The following is a 22,257-nucleotide window of genomic DNA, read 5'->3' on the forward strand; positions in this document are numbered from 1 at the left end:
AAGCACATTGGATTCAGATTTGATTTAAACTAACATCAGTCAGTCTCTAGAAGTCTAAAAAGTCTGTTTCTACCTATTGGTGAAACAAGCTTAGATTATAAGACTCACATGTTTTCATTTCTAGTCTTTAAAACCCGTCTCTACCCATCTAGTATTAATTCCTTCTGGGATACAAGTTAAGTATGTATACTATGCACAGACACAAACACACATTACCCATTTCTTGTTTTTATACCTAAGATGAATTATTGTTGAATGAAGACATTTTTCAAACACATGTAAAATGTGGCCAATTGTGTTTATTGGGTAAACGAAAAGGTAGAAGGGGGGAAAGGGGGGGGGGAAGAGGGGAAAAGAGGGATAGAAAGAAGGAAAGAGAGAGAGAAGAGAAAACCCCAACAATCCCCTCTGAGCAAGCACCAGGCGACAGTGGATAGGAAAAACTCCTTTTAAAGTGAAAAAAACCTAAAGGGGAAACCTATGGCAGAACCAGGCTCAGGAGGGGGCAGTCAACTGCCGGGACTGGTCGGGGGGTGAGGGTGAAAAAAGAAAAAGGGGAAGGGGAAGGGGGAAAATTAAGATGGAATAGAGGTGGAGGAAGATGAGGTTAGATCAGGTGAGAAGCAGCAGTGTCCCTCCTCCAGACAGTGGAAGCGTTTTTTCTTCTTTTCTTCTTCTGTTGTTCTTGCTTTTGTGGCTGGATTTCAGTGTTTTTGTACCTCGTTTCATTATACAATTCTTGGAGTTCTTGATTTTTCCTCTGAAGAATAAGTTTTTCTTCCTGTTGTATTTTCTGTTGGTCTTTTTCTTGAAGCAGCTCTTTATTTCCGTGCACTTTTTTATCAAGCCTGATTTGGAGCAATCTGTGTTTTTCCTCCATCTCGTCAAGCTTGGAGTCCATTTCTTTCTGTTTCATTTCCATTTTCTTCTTGTCGTGAAGCAACTGTTGATTTTTGTGGAGAGTTTTGTCATGCCTCACCTGCAGCACTTTGTATTTTTCCTCCATTGCTTGGAGTTTGCTCTGCAAGTCTCTCTGCTCTATGGGCTGTTGTTTCTTGTCTTGGAGGAACTCTTTATTTCTTTCCAGAGCTTCATCAAGTATTACTTGCAAGCCTTCCTTTTGTTTCTCGATGTTCCTCAGCTTGCAATCCATTTCTTCCTGCTGTATTTTCTGTTGGTCTTTCTTGTGAAGCATCTCTTTATTTTTGAGCAGTGTTTCCTCAAGAGTTATTTGGAGCATTTTGTATTTTTCCTCCAAGACTTCAAACTTGCAGTCCGTTTCTTTCTCGAGCTTTTCTTGTTGCTCTCTCTCTTGAATGAACTCTTTATTTCCGTGCACTTTTTTATCAAGTCTGATTTGGAGCAATCTGTGTTTTTCCTCCATCTCGTCAAGCTTGGAGTCCATTTCTTTCTGTTTCATTTCCATTTGCTTCTTGTTGTGAAGCAACTGTTGATTTTTGTGGAGAGTTTTGTCATGCCTCACCTGCAGTGCTTTGTATTTTTCCTCCATTGCTTGGAGTTTGCTCTGCAAGTCTCTCTGCTCGGCCTGTTGTTTCTTGTCTTGGAGGATCTCTTTATTTCTTTCCAGAGCTTCATCAAGTATTACTTGCAAGCCTTCCTTTTGTTTCTCGATGTTCCTCAGCTTGCAATCCATTTCTTCCTGTTGTATTTTCTGTTGGTCTTTCTCGTGAAGCATCTCTTTATTTTTGAGCAGTGTTTCCTCAAGAGTTATTTGGAGCATTTTCAGTTTTTCCTCCAAGACTTCAAGCTGGGAGTCTGTTTCTTTCTCAAGCATTTCTTGTTGCTCTCTCTCTTGAATGAACTCTTTATTTGTCTGCACTGTTTTATCAAGCCTGATTTGGAGCGATCTGTGTTTTTCCTCCATCTCGTCAAGCTTGGAGTCCATTTCTTTCTGTTTCATTTCCATTTGCTTCTTGTCTTGAAGCAACTGTTGATTTTTGTGCAGAGTTTTATTATACTTTACCTGCAGCGCTTTGTTTTTTTCTTCCATGCCTTGGAGTTTGCTCTGCAAGTCTCTCTGTTCGGCCTGTTGTTTCTCTTCTTGGTGGATTTCTTTAAGTTTTTCCAGAGCTTCGTCAAGCTTTTCTTGGAGCTCCTGATTCTTCTTGACCATATTTTCCTCTTTTATGCTCTCTTTTTTCTCCTTTTGGAGCAGATCTTTAATTTTTTCCAGAGCTTCATCAAGCTTTTCTTGGAGCTCCTGATTCTTCTTGACCATATTTTCCTCTTTTATGCTCTCTTTTTTCTCCTTTTGGAGCAGATCTTTATTTTTTTCCAGAGCTTCATCTAGCTTTTCTTGGAGCTCCTGATTCTTCTTATCTTGGAGAGCCAATTGTTTCTCCTCAATAATACCTTCTTTTTCTTGAAGTTGGTAGGATAATTTTTCTAATTCAGCGCTCTTTCTCTCATTTTCTTCCGTCAGGATCTTAATCTTCTCTCTGTTCATGAGATTTTCATTCTCCATTTCTTCCAATCGCTTTTCCTCTAATTCTACTTGTTCGTCCCAAGGAAGAGAGCTGATATAAGGGTCTAGGGACTCATACCATGGAATAGAGCTGGGGTCAACTTCTTGTCTTTCTTGATTTTTCTGAGACATGTTGGAGTCTGTATACCGTGAGTACGAAAAGGATCCAAATATTTCAAAATGCTTTACTGGTGAACGTTCGAATGCTGCTAACATAAGTGCTGCAAATAACGGACTAAAAGTTGTACCTCCTCACCGCTACTTAAGGATTCATGAGGATCAAAGCTTCAAAGGATCAAAGCTTTAGAAGTCTGTGACATCAGAATTCCATAAGCCAATAAGGTTGTCACATGACATTTTTGAATGAGGTCATGTTTTTGTATGAATTTTTTTTTAAATAACATCAACATTCCGTAAGCCAATGAGGTTCTTACATGACTTTTGAATGAGGATAACTTTTTTCCTTGGAAAATTACCAATAAAGTTTCAATCCCTGTTATTTTTGTAAAAAAAAAAAAAAAAAAAAAAGTGTTATTGCAATAACATAAAAAGTGAGTAATGAAAGTAAGTAAAAGTACAATTTTATTTATATAGCACCTTTCAAGCCAAATTAATTTTGTTTGAGTTGTATTGGTAACTCGTTGAAGTGTTACTGGGTATCATAACCAGACAGTTTGCGCATACAGTGAGTGAAAGCCTTGGGTGGACTGAATCTAAGGCTAAATTAAATCGATAGAACTGAGTGGAGTTCTATCGATTGTATTGATCAGACAGTTAGAACAACAACTAAAAGAAACTTTGATTAATCTGAAAGGAACAAGGTTAACTGGTAGCTGATACAAATCAGGATTTAAAACCATTTTTTGTTTGTTTTTCTGTTTGACTCCTTGTTTGGTTTAATATTGCAATTTATATGATAGTATTATGGGTTTGTTAAACTTTTCGGTGTGCAAATGTTGGAAAATGAAATATCACAGCTGGAAATCAATGAAAGTGGAAATTGAGAAGAAGTTCTGTCCAATATCTCAGTCTTTCCATGTTCTGTGCAAAATATTTTGGCTCATGTGCAATATCTTGGTCCCAGTAGAACTACCATCTCCACCCTAAATGACCATAGCCCCTCCACCCTTATTTATTTATTACATTATATAACTGCCCTTGTATACAGACCCACAATGTTTCTGTTTCAATATTTCTTACACATACACCATGTATATAGTTTCACTCACATATATGTATACATATACAGTACATTGCTTTTTATTTTATTTAATTAATTAATTTATTTATTTATTTTCCCCCTTTGTTGTATATTGGTTTCTCTTCTTCTTACTTTTGCACCTTTGTGGTCAAGCTACCCAATTTCGCTGTGCAAGAAACTGCACAATGACAATAAAAAGCTCTAAGTCTTTTCCTCATTAATGCACAACATAGATAACTATGTAATGTGTCTGTTGCACACTTTGTATGTCAGGAATAACCATAAATGTGTTGTCTTACAAACGGCTGCATCAGGTCTTTGCAGTCACAATAAGCAAGGATAACAGAACTCCTGGAAAGCAAAAAAAAAAAAAAAAATCTGGCTCTTGTTTTTAATACAGTCACATTTAGTTTCACGCTGAGTGATGCTGGATTGTTGCAGACAAACCTGATTGTGTTTCCCACTGGGTTTTAATCTTCAGAAGCAACACAGAGTAAAGAGAAGCATTGTTATTTCAGTTTAACTTTAGTCTCAGTTTAGTTTTATCCCCTTGTAAATTTGATAAGAGCCAAATTGAGGACACAAACTCAGTGTGTGGCCAGAAAATGCCATGGTGGCTTACAAACACATGTCACAACAAAATACGAAGGATAAGACATCACACGTATAACGGAAAGTGACGCAGAAGAATTAATCTCTGAAATTTCTCACTTTATTGAACTGGCATTTGCCTGAGACCACCGGAATTGGTGGAGTGGACACAAAGAAAATCAAAGGTAGACAAAAATCCGTCAGGAGGGATCAGGAGAGAGCAATGGTCTGCCAAGCCATTCCCTGTTTCAGAGTTTTATCGTTTTGCACCTGCTGTCGCTTTAATATTAAACTAACGAGGTTGAAATGGACTCACAGTGGTTTCTGCTTCTTAATTGGACAGATTTATATGCCTTAAGTATAACCAACTTTGTGTTATCATCAAGCATAACTTTTTTTTTAGCAGTGTAAAACCATCTCATATGAAAGATCTCATATGAAAGATCAAATAACAAACATAATGGAGGTTTTGGGCTTAACGACTACTTTTCTCTCTTTTGTCTCTTTAGGCACTAGGATCAGCACCTTCACGCAGGCTGACCTGGCATCATGCAGCATCAGGTACATCGACACCAGAGAAGAAGAGAAACATGCCGACTGGTTCTCCTTCACCGTGTCCGACGGGACAAATGAGGTGAATGGCAGAAGATTTTTACGATACCTGGTAGCTTAACGTGTTTTAAAATTCATTCATGAAGGAGGTCTTGATGCAGATATCTACTGACTACAACAGAAGCTCTGAAATATTATTTGTTCTTCCTAAAGACTAATTGGGTTTTAAAAATAACTTCCCATTTTGGCCAAGAAATAAGTCAACAGTCCTTGTGTGTCCAAAGAGGGACCTTTAATCTTTAAAGTGCAGGGAACAACCTTAAATGGTGCAGAAAACAAGCTGTCGACAGGAATTAAGAAAGAAAACCAGAAAGAGAAATGTTTTCTGATCACTTAAACACTTAGCTTAATTTAAAAAAAACCTTAACAATGTCATTAAATTGAAAGATATTAAAGAAATGTGAAAACTAACAAACTCTACAGCTTTTATAACAGCGGGAAAGTAGCAGCTTCCTGTCCCGTTACCTCATGCATAAATCTGCCTTGCTAATTCAAACTAATGAGGATCACAAGGACTCGAGTAAACATGTGAAAAAGGTCATCTGACCTTCACGCCTGGCTGACTGCAATGTGTGGAAACTTTGTGGCCACTGTGGTGCTTGGTGAAGTTGTGTAGCCCTTTGGGGTTAAACTTTTTCATCACAATGAGACTTTTCTATTTGCTCAATTGTTGAGAAAGTTCTCAGTGAAAAGTAGGAAGTTGCTGGTAGAATGTAGTTTTGGTTACACATATATGTGTATCGCTCATAGGTTGTTATTATTGTTCTTTGTCTTCAGGTTGCTCAGACTTTCTACATCACTATCAAGCCTGTGGACGACTCCCTGCCTCTTCTTCAGGTCTATGGCATGAGGGTGCAGGAGGGTGGGAGAAAGACCATCACTGAGTTTGAGCTGAAAGCCACCGATGCGGACACAGAGGTAACACACTGGCTACATACGTTTTCTGCAAATCTTTCACAGCTTTAATTACAGTATATGCGTGACATTATGACAAGAATCGGTGTCACCTTCTGTGGCAGGAACTACAACAGAGACGCTTTGAGCACTTCAGAAGGTCTTAAAATAAAACAAAACAAAACTTTTCAAATGTTTAACTAAGGTCAAAATACAGCATTCAAGGGCTGATTTCTTCAGCATGCACGCTCATACTTCTCCTTTAATTAAGGCTAAACTAAAGCAAATGTTGCCGTCCTTCCTTTCCCTGCATTTTCCTCCAGGCGGAGTCCATCCTCTTCAGCGTCATCCAGGCTCCTCGACACGGCACCATCGAGCGCACCATCAACAGCCAACAGTACCGGCAGATCAGCTACAACCACAACGGCTCCAACTCGCTCAAATACCGCTTCACCTTCACCGTGACCGACAACACCAACCTGCTCTTGGTGGAGGACAACGGAAAAGACGCCTGTGTGTGTGTGTGTAAAATGGCACCTGCTGTACAGTTTTATTACAGTGGGATGATTGAAATGGCAGAGTGAGGCCGTGTCTGCGAGAGTGTGCATGCTCTTTTGTGAATTTGTGGGTGTATTCATGTGCTTCTGTCTTTGTGAGGACATGTTTGGAAGGACAAGATATTTCTGTAGCATGGAAGGAGCAGCTTTATGTTTGCAGCTCACCACAGGTTGAGCAAAAGAGTGGGTGAAGTTTTGCCTTTTCTCATCCTCCTGTAAGCTTTGATGTTTTTTGCTTTTCCTGCTTCAAATATTCATAAAAAAAATTTGGATAATTTTCTTTTTTGTGTCATAGTGAATACTAATAAACCATATACTACGTGTTCATTTTAAAAACACATCAATTGGCTGATGGTGTATGATATTAAAAGGAAATGAAGGCTACTTTTTGATAAGGTATGCAGCAAATGCTTATCTTATCAGGTTAGTGTGGGATCACCGCAGTCATAGTTGGGATACACTGTGTACAACTGCAATTAGTGCCAATTTATGTTTCCAAATCAAACCCTTATGACTCCTTAAAATGAAGCCATGGCTTTCTGACTCCCTTCAAGTTCAATCTTTTTTCTATTCTGAGATAGTTTCATTTGAAGGACTTTTTAATACCTGAGGATCAGCTATGCCTCAGAGCTGTTGGGACTCACAAATTGGAAACCGCTGCTCCTGGGCTTTCCTTCTAAACTCCCTCAGTGGATGACATAAACCACAAAGACTTCTCTATCAGTGTATAGAGAGCCACCCGTTTCCTTCACTGCATCCAGTTTAGTGTTGCATCGGTGCCCTCTTCTGTTCATCCTGCATCCTTCGTGCTGCTGCAGATAAAATTCTGTGCCTGTTGGAAGGTAGAGGAGGGGAAAACAAAAGACTCCTTTACATTTTGCCTTCACAGTGAGAACGAGGGCCAAAAGCTTGACCCCACATTCTTCACCCTGATCATTTCTCCTGAATGACTCCATGTATCTGCTGTATTTTCTGTTGTGCATGTTTACTCAACTAATTTTCAGTTTAAATCAGCAGTTCTCTCATTATGAGCCTGCTTATGTTCACCTCAAGGTTGCAGATGAGGATCAGTGTCCGCCTGCTGTTGTAAAATGTTGGTCCTCCAGGCTGCAGAGAGCAAGTGTAAACAGCCACTTTGATGTGTCGCATGCTTAATTTGAAGCTTGTAAACATCATTTTCTTAATGATAATACATTTCCAATAACTGAAATAAACCTTAGCCTGAGCGCGAGAGATGGAGTCAATATGAATAAATAAAACAGATGAGATTTCTAGTTCAAACTGTAAACATCATCCCGACTGTGAGCCTTTGCTCCCATATTCTGCCAAATGCTTGTATTCAATCTAAAAATATGTTTGAGATATTACTATTCTGGATATTAATTCATAATTTAGTACTGTCTTCATCTCTGTGGTGTTTATGCTGAGCTTCCTGAAGGTTATTTGGCAGTGGGGAAGCAGTGGGGCTCTCATCTAAGTGTTCCCTTTTCTACAACCTTCTGTGGAAGGTGTAAATGAGCAGAAACCCAGAGCCAATAATAACTTTCATATTTGATATTTTCCAAGAAATTCATTATTCGCAAAAGATTTTTACTATTAAGATTCAGTCTTTTTTGGGTGTCTCCCTCCTCACAGTAAAATTGTGTGCAAGCATAAAAATCAGCACTAATTGTCTTTAAAGACCATCGTGTGAATTAGGTTCTCCTGCTGATTTAAAAACCTGCTGCAGTGCTTTGTAACATTTTTGGCATATTTAAAACATTATTTAACCCATTTTGAACCTGTGTGGTTATTTTTGACTGATTCCTATCAGACCTGATCTGGAAACCATGGACAACTTCAAGTTCCTGGTCTAAGACAGTAAACCAAATGTGGTCAGTGACAATGTCTTCCACATCCGTTTGTCATTACTGGGAATTAGATAGGGTCGTTATTCGTTACTTCGTGTGTTGCGTTCGACTTACCTCGGAAATCGGACCACGCACCTGGGAATGATGTCACACTCGAGTAAACAGCGTTCTGGTTAGCCTCGTCAGAGAAGTCGGGATTCCAATATGGCGACGCCCTCGAAAACGGTTGTTTTGCTAGCCCTCTATAAAAACAAATACTACTAAACACATATGCAGCTCATCTGCAGTCTGGAGTTACCTACATCTTCCTACTCGGAAAGCAGAATTTCCGAGTTCTGAGTACAACCGAAAGCACCACGACTGCAGTTTCGTAAAAAGCGCACGTGACGCTGTGACGTAGGCTAGAATCTTAGACCACTGAAGCACTTAATCTACCATTATATTTTATTTATCTACATGGCCTGACTGGAGGAAATATTATTTTGGTTAAATATTGACTATTTATGAGGCTAAAAATACTTATTATTTATTTAATTTTTCTTTGTGAGGCTGAAAATACTTTTAAGTTTGCCCATCATTACTGAACACAAGGTTTCCAGTTGGTGCAGTTCAGCTGTTTTCAGTTAAGTTTACAAAGAATGGACAAACCTCACTGTGTTTATGTGGAACCATTTTTGCACTAATTTTTTTTTTTTTTTTTTTGCACTATTTTGATACCTAAATGGTCTGAGCCACAGTTTAATGTTGGCACTGCTAAAAGTAAACTTTCTACCCATTTCAATGGCAAAAATAAATATACTTTTCAAAAGTTTTAACACACTGTATGTGGTGTTTTGTGATCCACTGCTTCTTCCTAGTGATACTATGTACAATGATTAGTGTTTATAACACTGCTGCATCAACCCCAAAATGATGTGTTTGCATTTATAGAGGTTTGAAACAATATAAATAGATTAAAACAGACAGATAAAAAGTGACACATAAAACATTGTTAATTTCTAATTTAGTTTAATTCATTTCATCATTTACTTGCACTCGCACTACTACACTGCCATTTTACGTTCAGGCCATTAGGTGGCACAGTGCACTTGTGGCAGGATAGTGCTAACATGTAAGCAAGATAGAAGACTGGCATCCTTGCTGGTATCCAGTTAGGGAAGCAACACATTCATAAGAGAATTCTGAGTAAAACCAAAGTTAGTTTCTAGTAACTAGTTACTAGAAGTAACGAGAAAGGAACGAGTAACCTTTGATAGAAATAACTACTAATGTAACTAAGTTACTAATTTAAAGTAACTTACCCAACACTGTGCACATGTATTTTTCTTTTCTTTTTTTTTTCACACATACACTTATCAGTGTTTCTCACACTTTTTACAGTGTGTACCACCTGAGAAAAATGTCAAGCTCTCCTAAGTACCAGTATGAAAGCATGAAACTCATAAATCTTACAACACAAAATTAGTATTATTAAATTAGTAAAATTAGTATCCCGCAGTAAAGATTTTTTTTCATACATTGTATACATTCTACCAATAATTTATTCTGTTTTGGGAGTGTGTTTTTTAATGTATATGTATCCCCCCAGTAACTAAGGTTAGGATATGTATTTTTATTCCAATCCATTCTTCTTTGGCAGCATTTAAATAACCTTGATCAGATTTGATGGTTTTGTTCCAGACTTTTGAAAAAAGTGTTCTGGTTTTCTTTCACGAATGTGGGGATTCAATTGTGTTAAAATGTACAAAACAGTGATGTCATGTTTTGTGACGAGGACCCAGGCACAGAGAGACTTGATGAATTTAAGAATCTTATGATTTAATAAAGAAATTTGCAGACTTGCAGAGAGATGGTAAAATCTTGATGACCGACAACAGAGACGAAGACAACAGATGACAAGGACAGGGAGGAACAGGTGTTTAAATGCACCAAGGAGACAGTCATAGAGAACTCGGGACACTGGAGACATTTAAGGATGCAGGGACTGAAAGAGACAGGGAAGAAGTCTTATCGTGACGTGTAAAGTTTATCTTGCTTGGCTGGGCAGCTCTCTGGGCAGCTCTCTGATCATAGGCCTCATCACAGGCAATGATGAGACGGCCTATAGAGAGGAGGTGATGGCGCTGTACGAGTGGTGCCTGGAAAATAACCTGACTCTCAACATCAGCAAAACTAGAGAGATGATAGTGGACTACCGGAAACGACCAGTCAGAGAACACCAGCCCATCCACATCAACGGTGTCAAGGTCGAAAGGGTCAGCAGCTTCAAGTTCCTTGGAGTCAACATCACCGAGGACTTCTCCTGGACCCTTCACACAGACACTGCTATCAGGAAAGCTCGCCAGCGGCTTTACTTCCTGAGGAGGCTGAGGAAGTTTAGCATGAACGCCAACATCACCTCAAATTTTTACAGGTGTGCAATTGAGAGCTTGCTGACGAGCTGCATCACAGTTTGGTACGGAAGCTGCTCTGCCAGCAGCCGTAAATCACTACAGAGGGTGGTGAAGGCAGCAGAGCACATCACTGGCACGAGGCTTCCTGCCATTCAGGACATTTACCTCCAGCGATGCCTCCGTAAAGCACACAGCATCATCAAGGACCACAGCCACCCAGCACATCAGCTGTTCTCCCTGTTACCATCTGGCAGACGTTACAGGAGTCTGTCTGCTCGGACTACAAGACTTAAAAACAGTTTTTACCACCAAGCCGTACGACACCTCAACCACAACACTTAAACACACACAACACAGCACTCAGAAGCTACCCTGCAGCTTCACAAGTACTCTGTTTAATCTGCACTGGTCACTTCACTTTATTGTCATTGATATTTATATTTAAAAGTGCAATACTGTAATTTTCTGCTGCTCATTCCTGTGCAATATCCCATCTGCCCTCCCGTCATATTTCTTTTCAAGATTTTCTTATTTAATCACTAGTGTACATATATTTATATTTATAGATATATATATATATTTAGTCATCTTTTCTTTTACTATGTCTCTCTAATATTTAGCTCCTTACTATTTTTATATTTTATTTTATTATATTTTATTATATTTTCTCCTACTGTATCATGCTGCTGAGTGACTGCTGCTCGTCAAACACATTTCATTGCAATGTTGACCCTGTGCTAACTTGCATATGACAAATAAAACTTGAAACTCTGGGTGCTCAGCACCCCCAAAGCTCTGATCCCAGAATTGCCCCTGTTCTCAGATCATCTTATTATGGCAACAGACTCTGTGAATGGTTATTTAACAAAGTTAAAATAACATTAATAAAAAACACACACACACACTCTGGCTGAACTCTTACCTGTGTATTTCAGTGGCATAAATTGCAAGCCAGCATTTTAATTCTGATATTACCAAGCAGTTCACAAAAATGTGAAGTTAACTGCTTAACACCGGCTGCTGGTTTAGAAATGAGCAGCAGGTACACACATTAACTGGAAATAGCAAGATAAGATAAGACAAGATAAAACTTTATTAATCCCTCGGGTGGGTTCCTCTGGGAAATTCGGTTTCCAAAAGCACAGCACCGACAGAAGTTACAAAGAGCGTGAGAAGAATATTATATATATACACACACACACATATATAAATACAGAGACATATATAAATAAAATATACGAAGGGGATAAATAGAATAAAAAATAAAAATAAAAATACAAGTGAATTGCACATTTAAAGTATTGAGGTCTATTGCACCGTTGACTATTAACAAAAGTATTGCACAACAGGTATTGCACAGTGAAGTGAAGAGGCACTACAGCTACAGCTAGTGACAGAGGCAGTGTGCCTAGTATAGTATGAAGTAGGGGGTTGATGGATGTGAGAGAACCCACAGAAACACGGGGATAACATGCAAACGCAGATGGTGCAATCGAACTCAGGACCTTCTTGCTGTGAGGCGACAGTGCAGTGCGTGCCATATCAGGATGATGAGAAGATCATAGTGGCTTTACTGTTACATAAAGGTTCTGTGACACTAATCTGCTCCAGAGCAGGTTAGGGACATAGCTATAATTATCATGGTGATTTACCCCAGTAAGAAGCGAACGAACTTTGTTGTACAGAAAATCCAGGGTTTCTGAATTTGAGAGGTTCTCTGGTCTGCAGATGCTTACATCTTTTGGAACATTAAAATCTTTAAAGATACCAGTTGACTTTGAAAAAAAAAAAATCCAAAACCATCTTTAAGACTGTCCTCTCCTGGGTTCCTGTGTACAGTGAGTGTATACTATAAGGAAAGATGCAAAGCAATACATGCTTGCTCTTTGTGGTAAAATCCAGGAATATCATGTTTTTCTATACCACCAAATCGCAATAACTGTTGCGTCATTGTAAGGTAAAGACCCTACAGTAAGACAAAACCCCACATCGCTCCAAGCGTCCCCGTAAGGACACGTTGTCATGTTGCAGTATTACTGTCTGCTGTATCACTACGGTTGCTGTTACTCTATTTGATACCAGAAAAAATGCATTAAAAAAAGGATCAAGGTGTTTGTCATTTCATACATTATTCTTTATTTAACACATGTACAGTATAAACAGTGCCAATATACACACATGGCAGATGGGTTCAATCAGACTCTCAGGTGGTCTCGATTCCCACATTTCCCACACCAAATAGTATTCCTCACTAAAAACCAGTCAAATAGAGTACAAAACAGGAACTCCAGCAGCTTGCAGTTATTAACTGTGGGCCAACGCCAGAGACTTCTGCAGCTCCTCCAGGTGATTGGAAGCTTGTGTGATCATCATACGGATTGCATCCTGAACTGACCAGACAGACACATTTAGTCCAAGAGGGGAAAAACACCTATGCTGCTCACTGTTTATTTTCTTTTACCTATATCTAACTTCTGATCTGATGACACAATGACTTTTAGTGGACCTGGTAAAACAAAAGTGAAAAAACAACAACTGTGTACCTCATGTGTGACATTCTTGTTCCTATGGAATTCCTCTCTGGCCCAGTCTCTCAAGAACTTCCTATCTGCCTCATCTGGCACCCGTCGTATGGTCCTCAGCATGTTTCTGTAGATCCCCAACACATTCTGCCTGTGTAAAAACTTAGCCAAACATATGCTATTAGGGCACACAGTTTAATATATGCGGTTGTGCTAGGACCAAATCTGATTTAATGCTTTTAGTGCCACTGTTAATAACGTTTGAAACTTATTTAAAAACATCCAGTATTGCTCTGATAATATGCACAGATTCCTTAGAGACTCTTCTAACCTAAGTATGAAACAACATACTTAAAAACAACATCCCTGCACTAAGTAACCACAAAAATTTTAAATTGTTGTTCTGCGACACATTTTCTATTGAGTAAATATTTTCATTTCTACATTGTTTTTACAGAACTCCTAAATACTATTTTAACTAAGAAGACTATATAATCTCAACATTTGGTATAATTTAGATAGATGACTTTGTGCTCTTATTTTATTGGTCAGCTCTTTCTCACAAAAATATCTTACCATCTACTCGTTTCATTTGTTTTGACAATGTCTGTATTCCTTAATGGTCTGTCCAGTGTCTGTTACTTGTAGGGTTGCCAACTCCCTGTGAAATAAATAAGGGACACCTCGTGGCCAGGGCCGGGCGACTTTTTTAGCTCTTTTTTGTGTGGGAAATTATTTTTTTAACCATTTGACTTGAATTTGATTTAACTAGATGCGTATTCTTTGTGATATCAACACATGGGAAACAAAAATCATTTAGGCATTTATTTTTAGCTCAAAATGACAACATTAACACAATAAAACAGGTCTCTTTCTTAAACAGAAGCCTGTCATGCTTAACTTTTGAGAATAAAAGTAAATCTTTCTTTAAAAGAACTCTGTCCTGCTTAACTTAAAATTATATAAATTAATAGAAAACAATAGAAAGAAAAATATTCTTGTAACAGTGCACATTTAGTGCATTTAGTGCAATTGGCTTCAGTAGAGGCATTATTTCAGCTTTTGCTCCCGTTTGTAAACCCACTTGTTCCCATGATTACGCATCATAACTCATCATCATTATTCATCTATGTATTACTTTTATGTATTACTCATCTATTTGTTGTAATCATATATCCTTGCAGTTGTTTATTACACAAAATAAATTATATTATCACACTTCTGGCCACATAGCGCTGATATTCACTGCACATGCCCATTTTTAACCTTAACCAGAGGGTTTAAAAACAAACAAACCAGTGTTTACATAATGCCGGGCTCACACTGTGCGATTTTTGGCCCATTTTGAGCCGATTTTTGAGTCGTGCGACCAATTTGGTGATCGGCCCGATTTTGGCCTTCATCGTGCATCGTGTAGTATACGTGGGGTGACGAGAAGCGATTAACACCTCACGACCAGCTCCCGATCATCAATCGCTCGTGAGGGTGTCACCGCAGCCGCTCACACTGCTCACGCGCAAACACGTAAACGTCGGTGAAAAAGACGGAGCAGCGTGTGATCTGGACACAAGCGATGGAGGCACAACTTGTAGAACTTTGGAAAGCTCATCCGAGCCTTTTCGATGTGGCCTCACCAAATTATCACGACCACAACAACCGTGAAAATAGTTGGATTTACATTGCTGCTCAATCACAGCTGCCTGATCATGTTTTTCATTAGCAATTTAGCAAAGTTGATGGTGGTGTGTGTCTGTGTGAGTGAAAGACAGAGAGGGAGAGCGAGCGACAGATTTTCTGTTATATCCTTCATTTTATGGAGGCACAGTGTGAGCACTCAGGTCGCATCAGAGCATCGGGCGGTATAGTGTGAGACCTGCATCGTGACCTACGAACCCATGCGAGCCAATCGTGCAGTTTGAAAATCGCACAGTGTTTGCCCAGCTTCAGGTGTACTGTCGTCTGAGACTTGCACCGCAGTGTCGGCGTTTGTTTCCCCGTTGGCCATGCTTTTTGGTGTGGTCATCTGTTGTCTTCCGGTATTTTCTCCGCAAGCGACCTTTCCTCAACCAATGAGATGAGCGGTAATCTGAATTGTCATACTCGAATTGTCATAAGTGTGCTGTCAGCTCATTGGTCACAAAGCAGGAGCGGGGCTGGGAATTATGTTTTCAAACAAAGCGTTAATTACATTAAAACTTATAGACTACTTTTGATTCTCACTGTATTACAGGACAAAGTGCGCCCCTTTTCAGCTCAATACGGGACGTGTACTTTTGTTTCTAAATACGGGACGATTCCGTTTTTTAAGGGACGGTTGGCAACCCTAGTTACTTGTGACATTTTGTGGAATTTAACCTTACACACGTTTGTGTGTGTTTAATCCAAAGTTCGATAACTTTTTCTTCAAGAAGAAAAAACTAAACACTAAGAACGGGTTATTTTTGTACGACTCTTCAGAAAACTGATGCCACAGTATGCTATCCCAGCAAAGATTTGGACCTTTAATGACTCGTTTTTTCACGTCACCCTTTTCATGTCTTGCAGCGGCTGAAAAACAGTTTCAAAATAAAAGGTGAAAAGGTTTCTAAACAGAAGGCATAAATGTCGACTTTCGTTTTTGCCGGGGTACCCTGAACACTTTGGGCCAAAACATGACGCCGGTGTTGTGCTTTTTCACCATGTTTGCTAGGAGGTGACGGGCGTACATTGGGACTAGCTAGTAGTAGGGTAGAGAGAACTAATAAAGCTAGCCTGTTAGCTACTCAACTTTTTTAGATTTTACACCTACCACTGCTGTAGATATTTTATATCATATATATATATATATAGATATTTACCTGCTTTAAAGAAAGCGCAGCAGACGGCAACCGTGAAACGGTCATATTTACTCGTCACTTTCACAGGCGGATGTTGAGATGACGCTAAGCGCCTCACTGTTTCTCGCCCCCTGGTGGAGCGGAGGACATAACAAGAACCAGTACCGACAGAAAGTGCTAAGTTTTATTTTTGTGGCATTTGATGGCAAGTGGGTGTAAGAGAGAGGGAAAAAACTGAAAAATATGTAGAAATATATAATACTTACACATACTACTAGTCATCAATTTCATGTTCTTCCAAAAGCACGTTCCAGTTTGTTTTTTTAAAACTGAATAATGGTTGAACAGGTCCATCCACAGTTTTAATAAATGGAAACACAAAATGTCATCAGATTATCGCCCCCTTCTGTGTCGATACGCTTCCTGGCAACATATTACTTTACTATCATTATACATAATTTGTGTGCTTTATATTTTAAGATTAATTTTAAGATTAACTGTTTAAAACATTAACTGTTATTGAATTTAAGATTTCAAGATTTTTGACTACAAAAATAGTGTTAGTGTGCGGTCTGTAAATCCTGCTTAATTATTTCAATTGTTCTTTTATGAAGTTTACATAAAGTTTACATAAAGGTTGAAGTATGTATTTCCCCAGACTTCTAAACAGTACTTAAGGAAGGCAAAAAGTAATGCAAAAGATGGTGTGCATGCTCTTGACAGTTTTGCTTGTACCATTTTTTTGAGGTTTCCCAGAAATGTGCCAACAACTTGTTCTACTTGTTCCATCAGCTTGTTTGTACTCTCTGCTCATATTGCCTTCATATTAAATAATTTTTGCTTTTAAAATAACTTATTTTAATATTGCACTCAACAACAAACAAAGCTCCCTAAAAGAAAAATGTAACTTCAAGGGCCAAATTGCATTGTACTTCTTCACGTCAATATAGTAGGGGTGACGTGGGCCGTGATAGCAATCTTAACCTCCTAAGACCCGAACTCTTCCACAGCATGTATTTTTAATTGCTCTTTGATATTTGGGCATATTGGGACCCGATGAATGTAAAAACAAAGAATTACCAGATTTATTTTTTTTACTTTATTTTTGTTTATAAGAAAAATAAGAGCCACATATGAGGATATTCGTTTAAAATTTTGATAGAAATGTAGCAGTATAATGTCCTCGTAAGTGGATATCAGGCCCTTGTAGAGCAAAATTGAGTATTTTGGTCTAGATAACCCAAAATGTGATGTCCACAATTGTGGACGCCAGGTCCTAGGAGGTTAGAACAACATATTTGGGGATTTTTCTTTTTTAAAGAAAAGGTCAACAGTCTTCCATCATCTTTGATTTGTGGAATTCTCCAATAGCTCAGGATTCTTCGACTGCTGCATCTCTGTTAATACGAGGTTCAAGGTTTGGGTGGTTCTCTTCTCTGTGGCTTTTAAAACAAGTGAGTCACAGACAGTGGGATCTTGTTCATCTCATGATTTAATAGACAGATGCAATTAACTCGTTAAATATGTCTACATGTATGTCCACATTAAAGAACACACATTTCAGTACACATCATGAACATGTTTTCACAGACAGTCAGCTGTGTCACACTACAAAGGGAAGATGAACACAGCTGAAGTGTTTCTAAAGCACAAAGATGGGTTCTCCCAGAGGCCTTTATAAAAAGCGGACTCTGCAGCTGCTGTGCTTCACAGTACGCGACTGAAACAAACTAGTAAAAATCCTGATCTGTCACCTGCTACTTGAGGTGTGACATGAGATGCAGTGCTGTTCTTTCCAAGGCACATGTTTGAGTTCCTTCAATATCAGCTACAGCATGCTACTGTTCAGTTTAGCCTTGAAAAAGGCTTCTATTATACAAAGCTCAGTCCTGCTGTTGTGCTCAGGGTGAAGATAATTCTTTGATCTTCATAACACTGACTAAACATTCAAACAAATGTAAAACAGGGCTATCATACAGGGGCAGAGGTATTTATTGATGCTTAACTACGGTATTTCACGCACATGGAAATCACATTTTTGTTTCTGTTATTTCATTTCAGACGTGCAAGTTAAAGCAATCCTTTTACATTACAAAAGACACCAAATTCCCCTGATGCAGACAAAACAGCAACACTTGCTATCCAACTCGACTAGAACCTACAGTAATAATAAGAAAATAAAGGCACATTTACAGCTCAGTCTCTGATCTCTGACAGGCTAGCAGCAGACTGGCATTTTGCGGTGGCTGCTGCCCATTTCCCTCTTTCCTGTAAAAAGATGGCTCCTCATCAGCCTACTGCTCAGCCACAGTGACAAGTTCAAACCACTGCCTGAGTGCGTCGCTGAGCGTTGCTGGCAAGGCGTTGATGTCTCGCAGGATCACGTAGAAGGGAAAGGGAAACTCATCCATGTAGGAGTGGATCTCTGGCAGCTCTCCTGGCCCTTTGAAGATGGGCACCTTGATGTCTAGAATGGAATCCTGCAGCACAGCATCAAGGTTTAGTTACGATTTGAGACTTAAACTTTGGAAAATACCCAACAATCACATTCTGGTCTCGTACCCGGGAGTTCGGATTGTCCAGCACCATGAAGATGATGAAGATACCAGCGCTGCGTGCTGCACGCACAGCGGCCATTACCCGCTCCTTTCCCTCCAGGAAGAGCCCCCGACCATCAGACACGATCACAAGCAGCTGGGCTGTCTCTATGGAGGGATATCACAGATCAGTTTAAGACTGGACATCTGGTGAGTATGGATGAGCCACAGGCTCCTCTTTAGTTCATGACTATGACAAATTCCACCTCTTTGTTTAAAGAGAACAAACAGCATCTGTCTATCAGACTTTCTTCTTCATTGACAGAAATTCCACCTGAGACTCATTCAGAGAAGCTGAACTATCCTTATGTAGAAGTTACAGTTTTCTCTGGGTAAAACTGGTTAATATAATATAATGATGATCAAAATTTCAGCTTTAAAAGGGGGGAACAAAGGGTAATTGTTGGTCACGTGTAATTAGAGGCTCCACATGAAAACCTCAAGAATGTTTATTTAAAAAAATGCTGCTCATGTAGGACTACAGTGAGTATTTTATGACAGCTGCACACTCATGGCCTCCACAGAGGCCACAGTCCTGCATGTAATAGTCCTTTAAGCCCACAACAGAGCATCTCAATACAGAACTAAGTGGCTAAACTACTTCCTATTGCTCTTCTAATTGGTTGAATCTCAGAACCTAAATGTGAACTCGATCACACCTACTCAGCAGGACAGTAGAACTTTTGTTTTCAAGCGCTCATACACAGTAACGGCAGCTGGCTGTTAGGTGCATTAGGCATCGATATTAATAATCAACACTTACCCAAGCGAAATGTTTGGCTAGTCATGGGTGAAAAAAATGAACAAAACTATAAAACATTTAACACATTTGGTTGTATACATACTTGTACAATATAAACACTTCACGTGTCACATTCATGTGACAATCCCATGACTGTTAGGGTTCATTATATATTCTAATCTGCATACTGCCTGCAACCTTTTTGTTTTCTCAGGTGTTTGATCTAGTGTGAGGTCCAGTAAGCTAAGCAGAGTGAGGAGTCACCTGAGTTCATAGATCCTGGAATCTGCTGCCGCGCTGCCAGAAACATTTTAACCGAGGTCTCCAAAAACTGTAAATGACAGACAGAGAGAATGAATGCAGCAGCACAGCAACATGTTCACCCCATGTCATCATGTTTAAGCAGAAGCTACAGTATGAGCACATTCAGAGCTGCGCTCAGGGGCGTGCCAATGATCACGCACACATTATAATAGCTCACTGAAGGCAAGTCGCTGACTTTGTACCAGTCAACAGTAATGTAATGCAAACATAATATTTATATGCCTGTAAATAAATATTACATTTCTATCATCCCAGCTGTATATGACTGTAATTCAGAGCCATGTTACTTTGTGATTCTTGTTCTAGATCAGCACCACGCCCATGGGAAGAGCTGCTGCTTTGAGATCATGTCGCTCCGAATGAAATCGTTAGCCTTTGCTAAAGAAGTTTCCTCTGACATTTACACCAAAATGCAGGCAAGCAGAAAAAAACCCCCCAAATACTTCTACTCACTCTAATATACAGAGAAGTTTCCACAGTACAATAAGTTCTGTCCTATTTTATATTCTTGCTCTTAAAGAAACCAGCCTTTCTTGTTTCCTTTTCTGAGTTTGCCTCATAAACCGCTGGACTGGACTGACATTTAGATTTGAGTGCTTTAGAGGTACAAGGGCAGACTGACTACTTAGTGTGTTAGGCTACAAGACACGTTTAACCGAACTTTCTTCAGTACACTTTATTTACTTCAAACCATTTCCAATTTAGAATAACAAATTAACCTAACATGCATGTCTTTGGACTTGGGAGAAAACACACTTTTCCTGGTGACCCTGAACCTTTCCTCAGTTATGCTGCTGGGGTCTTCTTCACTCTCCATGTGTTTATACAGCACTTTGCATTTATTTATTCGTTATTATTCATCTCTGGCTCTCCTCCACAGCGTGTCGGTCACAGCAGACGTCTCTCTGAGCCTGGTTGTGCCAGAGATTTCTTCCTGTTAAAAGGAGGTTTTCCTTTCCCACTTTTGTCAAGTGCTTGCTCATGTTATTAATCTCTGGCTCTCTTCCACAGCATGTCTTTCATCCTGTCTTCCTTCTCTCACACCAACCTGTTTCCCCAGATGGCCGTCCCTCCCTGAGCCTGGTTCTGCTGGAGGTTTCTTCCTGTTAAAAGGGAGTTTTTCCTTCCCACTGTTGCCAAAGTGCTTGCTCATAGGGGGTCATATGATTGTTGGGTTTTTTCCGTATGTATGATTGTAGGGTCTACCTTACAATATAAAGTGACTTGAGGCGACTGTTGTTGTGATTTGGTGTTATATAAATAAAACAGAATTTAACTGAACTGAACTCTGTACCATTCTATTTATTGTTAGATGAACTGGCTCTCTGTAGCTTTCTGTTATCATATTGCATTACTGTGTCTTACTTCCCTCATATAAGCATTGAAAAGATTTTTAAAGTATAATTATTTGTTCCTTTGTGTGATGATTCAGATAGCTGGAGGAGGATTCCTACCTGTGCTATTCTGGTCTTCTTCTGCTGGAACTGACAGAGCCTGAGAATCCGAGCCCCAGACTCGTCATTAAACTGATGCTGGAAGGGATGCAGCAGCTGCACCTGCTCCCCAAAGCTGCATACAAGAGCAAAAGTTCATTTATTTTAATGATGACATCACAACCGTACAGTACATGAAGCCATATTCACGCTGGTTTGTTTCTTTGGTTTTAGATCACATCACACAGCTATTAAAATCAAATCACAACATACAGAAAGATGAAGCTCTTACCTACAGACAGACACCTGGCCTACCTCCAGCAGAGTGAGGGCATTGATAATCACTGCCAGGGATTCAAATGCCAGCTGTGCATGGACGCAGACACACAAGCACACATGCAATTTTTAATTAATGCAAACTTTAGATAAGATATGGGAAGCAAAAGTTGGGCATTATAGGGAAATGACACATGAAAACCATCAGTTAATAATAAGTACTAAATACCCCGATACTATTACTGATCATTTCTGATCGGCATCTGATTGTAACTGGAGCCTCGAACCTGTTTAGAGTGGTTGTCCACCATGCTGGAGGAGTCGTCCACAGCCAGGCAGATCTGGTACTCTCTCTTGCTGGGCTTCGTCCGCCTTAGCCAGATCTTGTCTTTGCGAAACTGACTGGCGATATAAGGGATCACCTTCCTCATGTTCAGACGCTTTCCTGTTCGGTAATCACCCCTGAGGACAAGCACATATAAAGACACAAAGATACAGTTGATGCACACACACACACACAGCATCAGCTCACATTAACAGTGGGCCAGTTTCACCACAGCAGAGAGAATCAAGATTTCCTGTGTGCTTTACTGACTTTAGTTTGGCGGCCTGTGTGGGCTCCAAGATGAGACGGAGCTGCTCGCACAGCTGCTGAGAGAGAGCCGAGGTCAGAGTTTGGTACTGCTGCCACATGGAAGCCGCTACAGTCTCCTGAAACACAGTGACAGTTGCAGTTAATCACATGAAAGAACCACATGTTTTTCCTCTAAGCCATCACTCTGAGACACATTTAACTATTCCACCGTCTCCTGAGTGAAGCTTTGTGTTTTAGAAAATACATCAAATATATTCCCAACTTTCACATGAGCCGATAATCCTCGTTATGTTCACAAGGACAGCATTTTTATTCAGATTTCCTTTATTTAAACATATTTGAATCTGCAGCGTGTTTGTGTCACCATTC

General features: G+C 39.5%; 3 protein-coding genes across 3 annotated transcripts in view; all 3 read right to left on the minus strand.

Moving 5' to 3' along the window:
• Positions 1-279: 279 nt before the first annotated feature.
• LOC146502690 (uncharacterized) lies at positions 280-2,955 on the minus strand. The gene has a single exon (XM_085134101.1). It carries the CDS (start codon positions 2,699-2,701, stop codon positions 608-610), a length of 2,094 nt encoding a protein of 697 aa, XP_084990227.1. The 5' UTR covers positions 2,702-2,955; the 3' UTR covers positions 280-607.
• Positions 2,956-12,695: 9,740 nt separating this feature from the next.
• lyrm2 (LYR motif containing 2) lies at positions 12,696-16,049 on the minus strand. The gene is made up of 3 exons (XM_085134109.1): positions 15,943-16,049; positions 13,127-13,267; positions 12,696-12,968 (listed from the first exon to the last, which is right to left on the minus strand). Exons 1-3 carry the CDS (start codon positions 15,985-15,987, stop codon positions 12,888-12,890), a joined length of 267 nt encoding a protein of 88 aa, XP_084990235.1. The 5' UTR covers positions 15,988-16,049; the 3' UTR covers positions 12,696-12,887.
• A 1,346-nt stretch (positions 16,050-17,395) lies between these two features.
• Positions 17,396-22,257, minus strand: part of mdn1 (midasin AAA ATPase 1) — a 61,051-nt gene continuing 56,189 nt past the window's right edge. The window contains exons 96-102 of the mRNA XM_085134102.1: positions 21,889-22,004; positions 21,581-21,755; positions 21,310-21,383; positions 21,039-21,153; positions 19,525-19,591; positions 18,484-18,626; positions 17,396-18,401 (exon numbers count right to left, since the gene is read on the minus strand). Of these exons, the coding sequence (XP_084990228.1) occupies positions 18,216-18,401; positions 18,484-18,626; positions 19,525-19,591; positions 21,039-21,153; positions 21,310-21,383; positions 21,581-21,755; positions 21,889-22,004 (876 nt within the window). The 3' untranslated portion in view covers positions 17,396-18,215. The remainder of the gene's footprint in view (positions 18,402-18,483; positions 18,627-19,524; positions 19,592-21,038; positions 21,154-21,309; positions 21,384-21,580; positions 21,756-21,888; positions 22,005-22,257) is intronic.

Source organism: Neolamprologus multifasciatus, chromosome 15, assembly GCF_963576455.1.
Source record: "Neolamprologus multifasciatus chromosome 15, fNeoMul1.2, whole genome shotgun sequence".
Classification (NCBI taxonomy): Eukaryota; Metazoa; Chordata; class Actinopteri; order Cichliformes; family Cichlidae; genus Neolamprologus; species Neolamprologus multifasciatus.

Excerpts from the sequence above, each read along its gene's own strand:
- LOC146502690 (XM_085134101.1), bottom strand. The coding sequence starts at position 2,701 with ATGTTAGCAGCATTCGAACGTTCACCAGTAAAGCATTTTGAAATATTT.
- lyrm2 (XM_085134109.1), bottom strand. The coding sequence starts at position 15,987 with ATGACCGTTTCACGGTTGCCGTCTGCTGCGCTTTCTTTAAAGCAG. Across the intron at positions 13,268-15,942 it reads CTGCGCTTTCTTTAAAGCAG|TTTTTACACAGGCAGAATGT; the intron begins GTAAATATCTAT and ends TGTTTGGCTAAG. Across the intron at positions 12,969-13,126 it reads ACAAGAATGTCACACATGAG|GATGCAATCCGTATGATGAT; the intron begins GTACACAGTTGT and ends TGGTCAGTTCAG.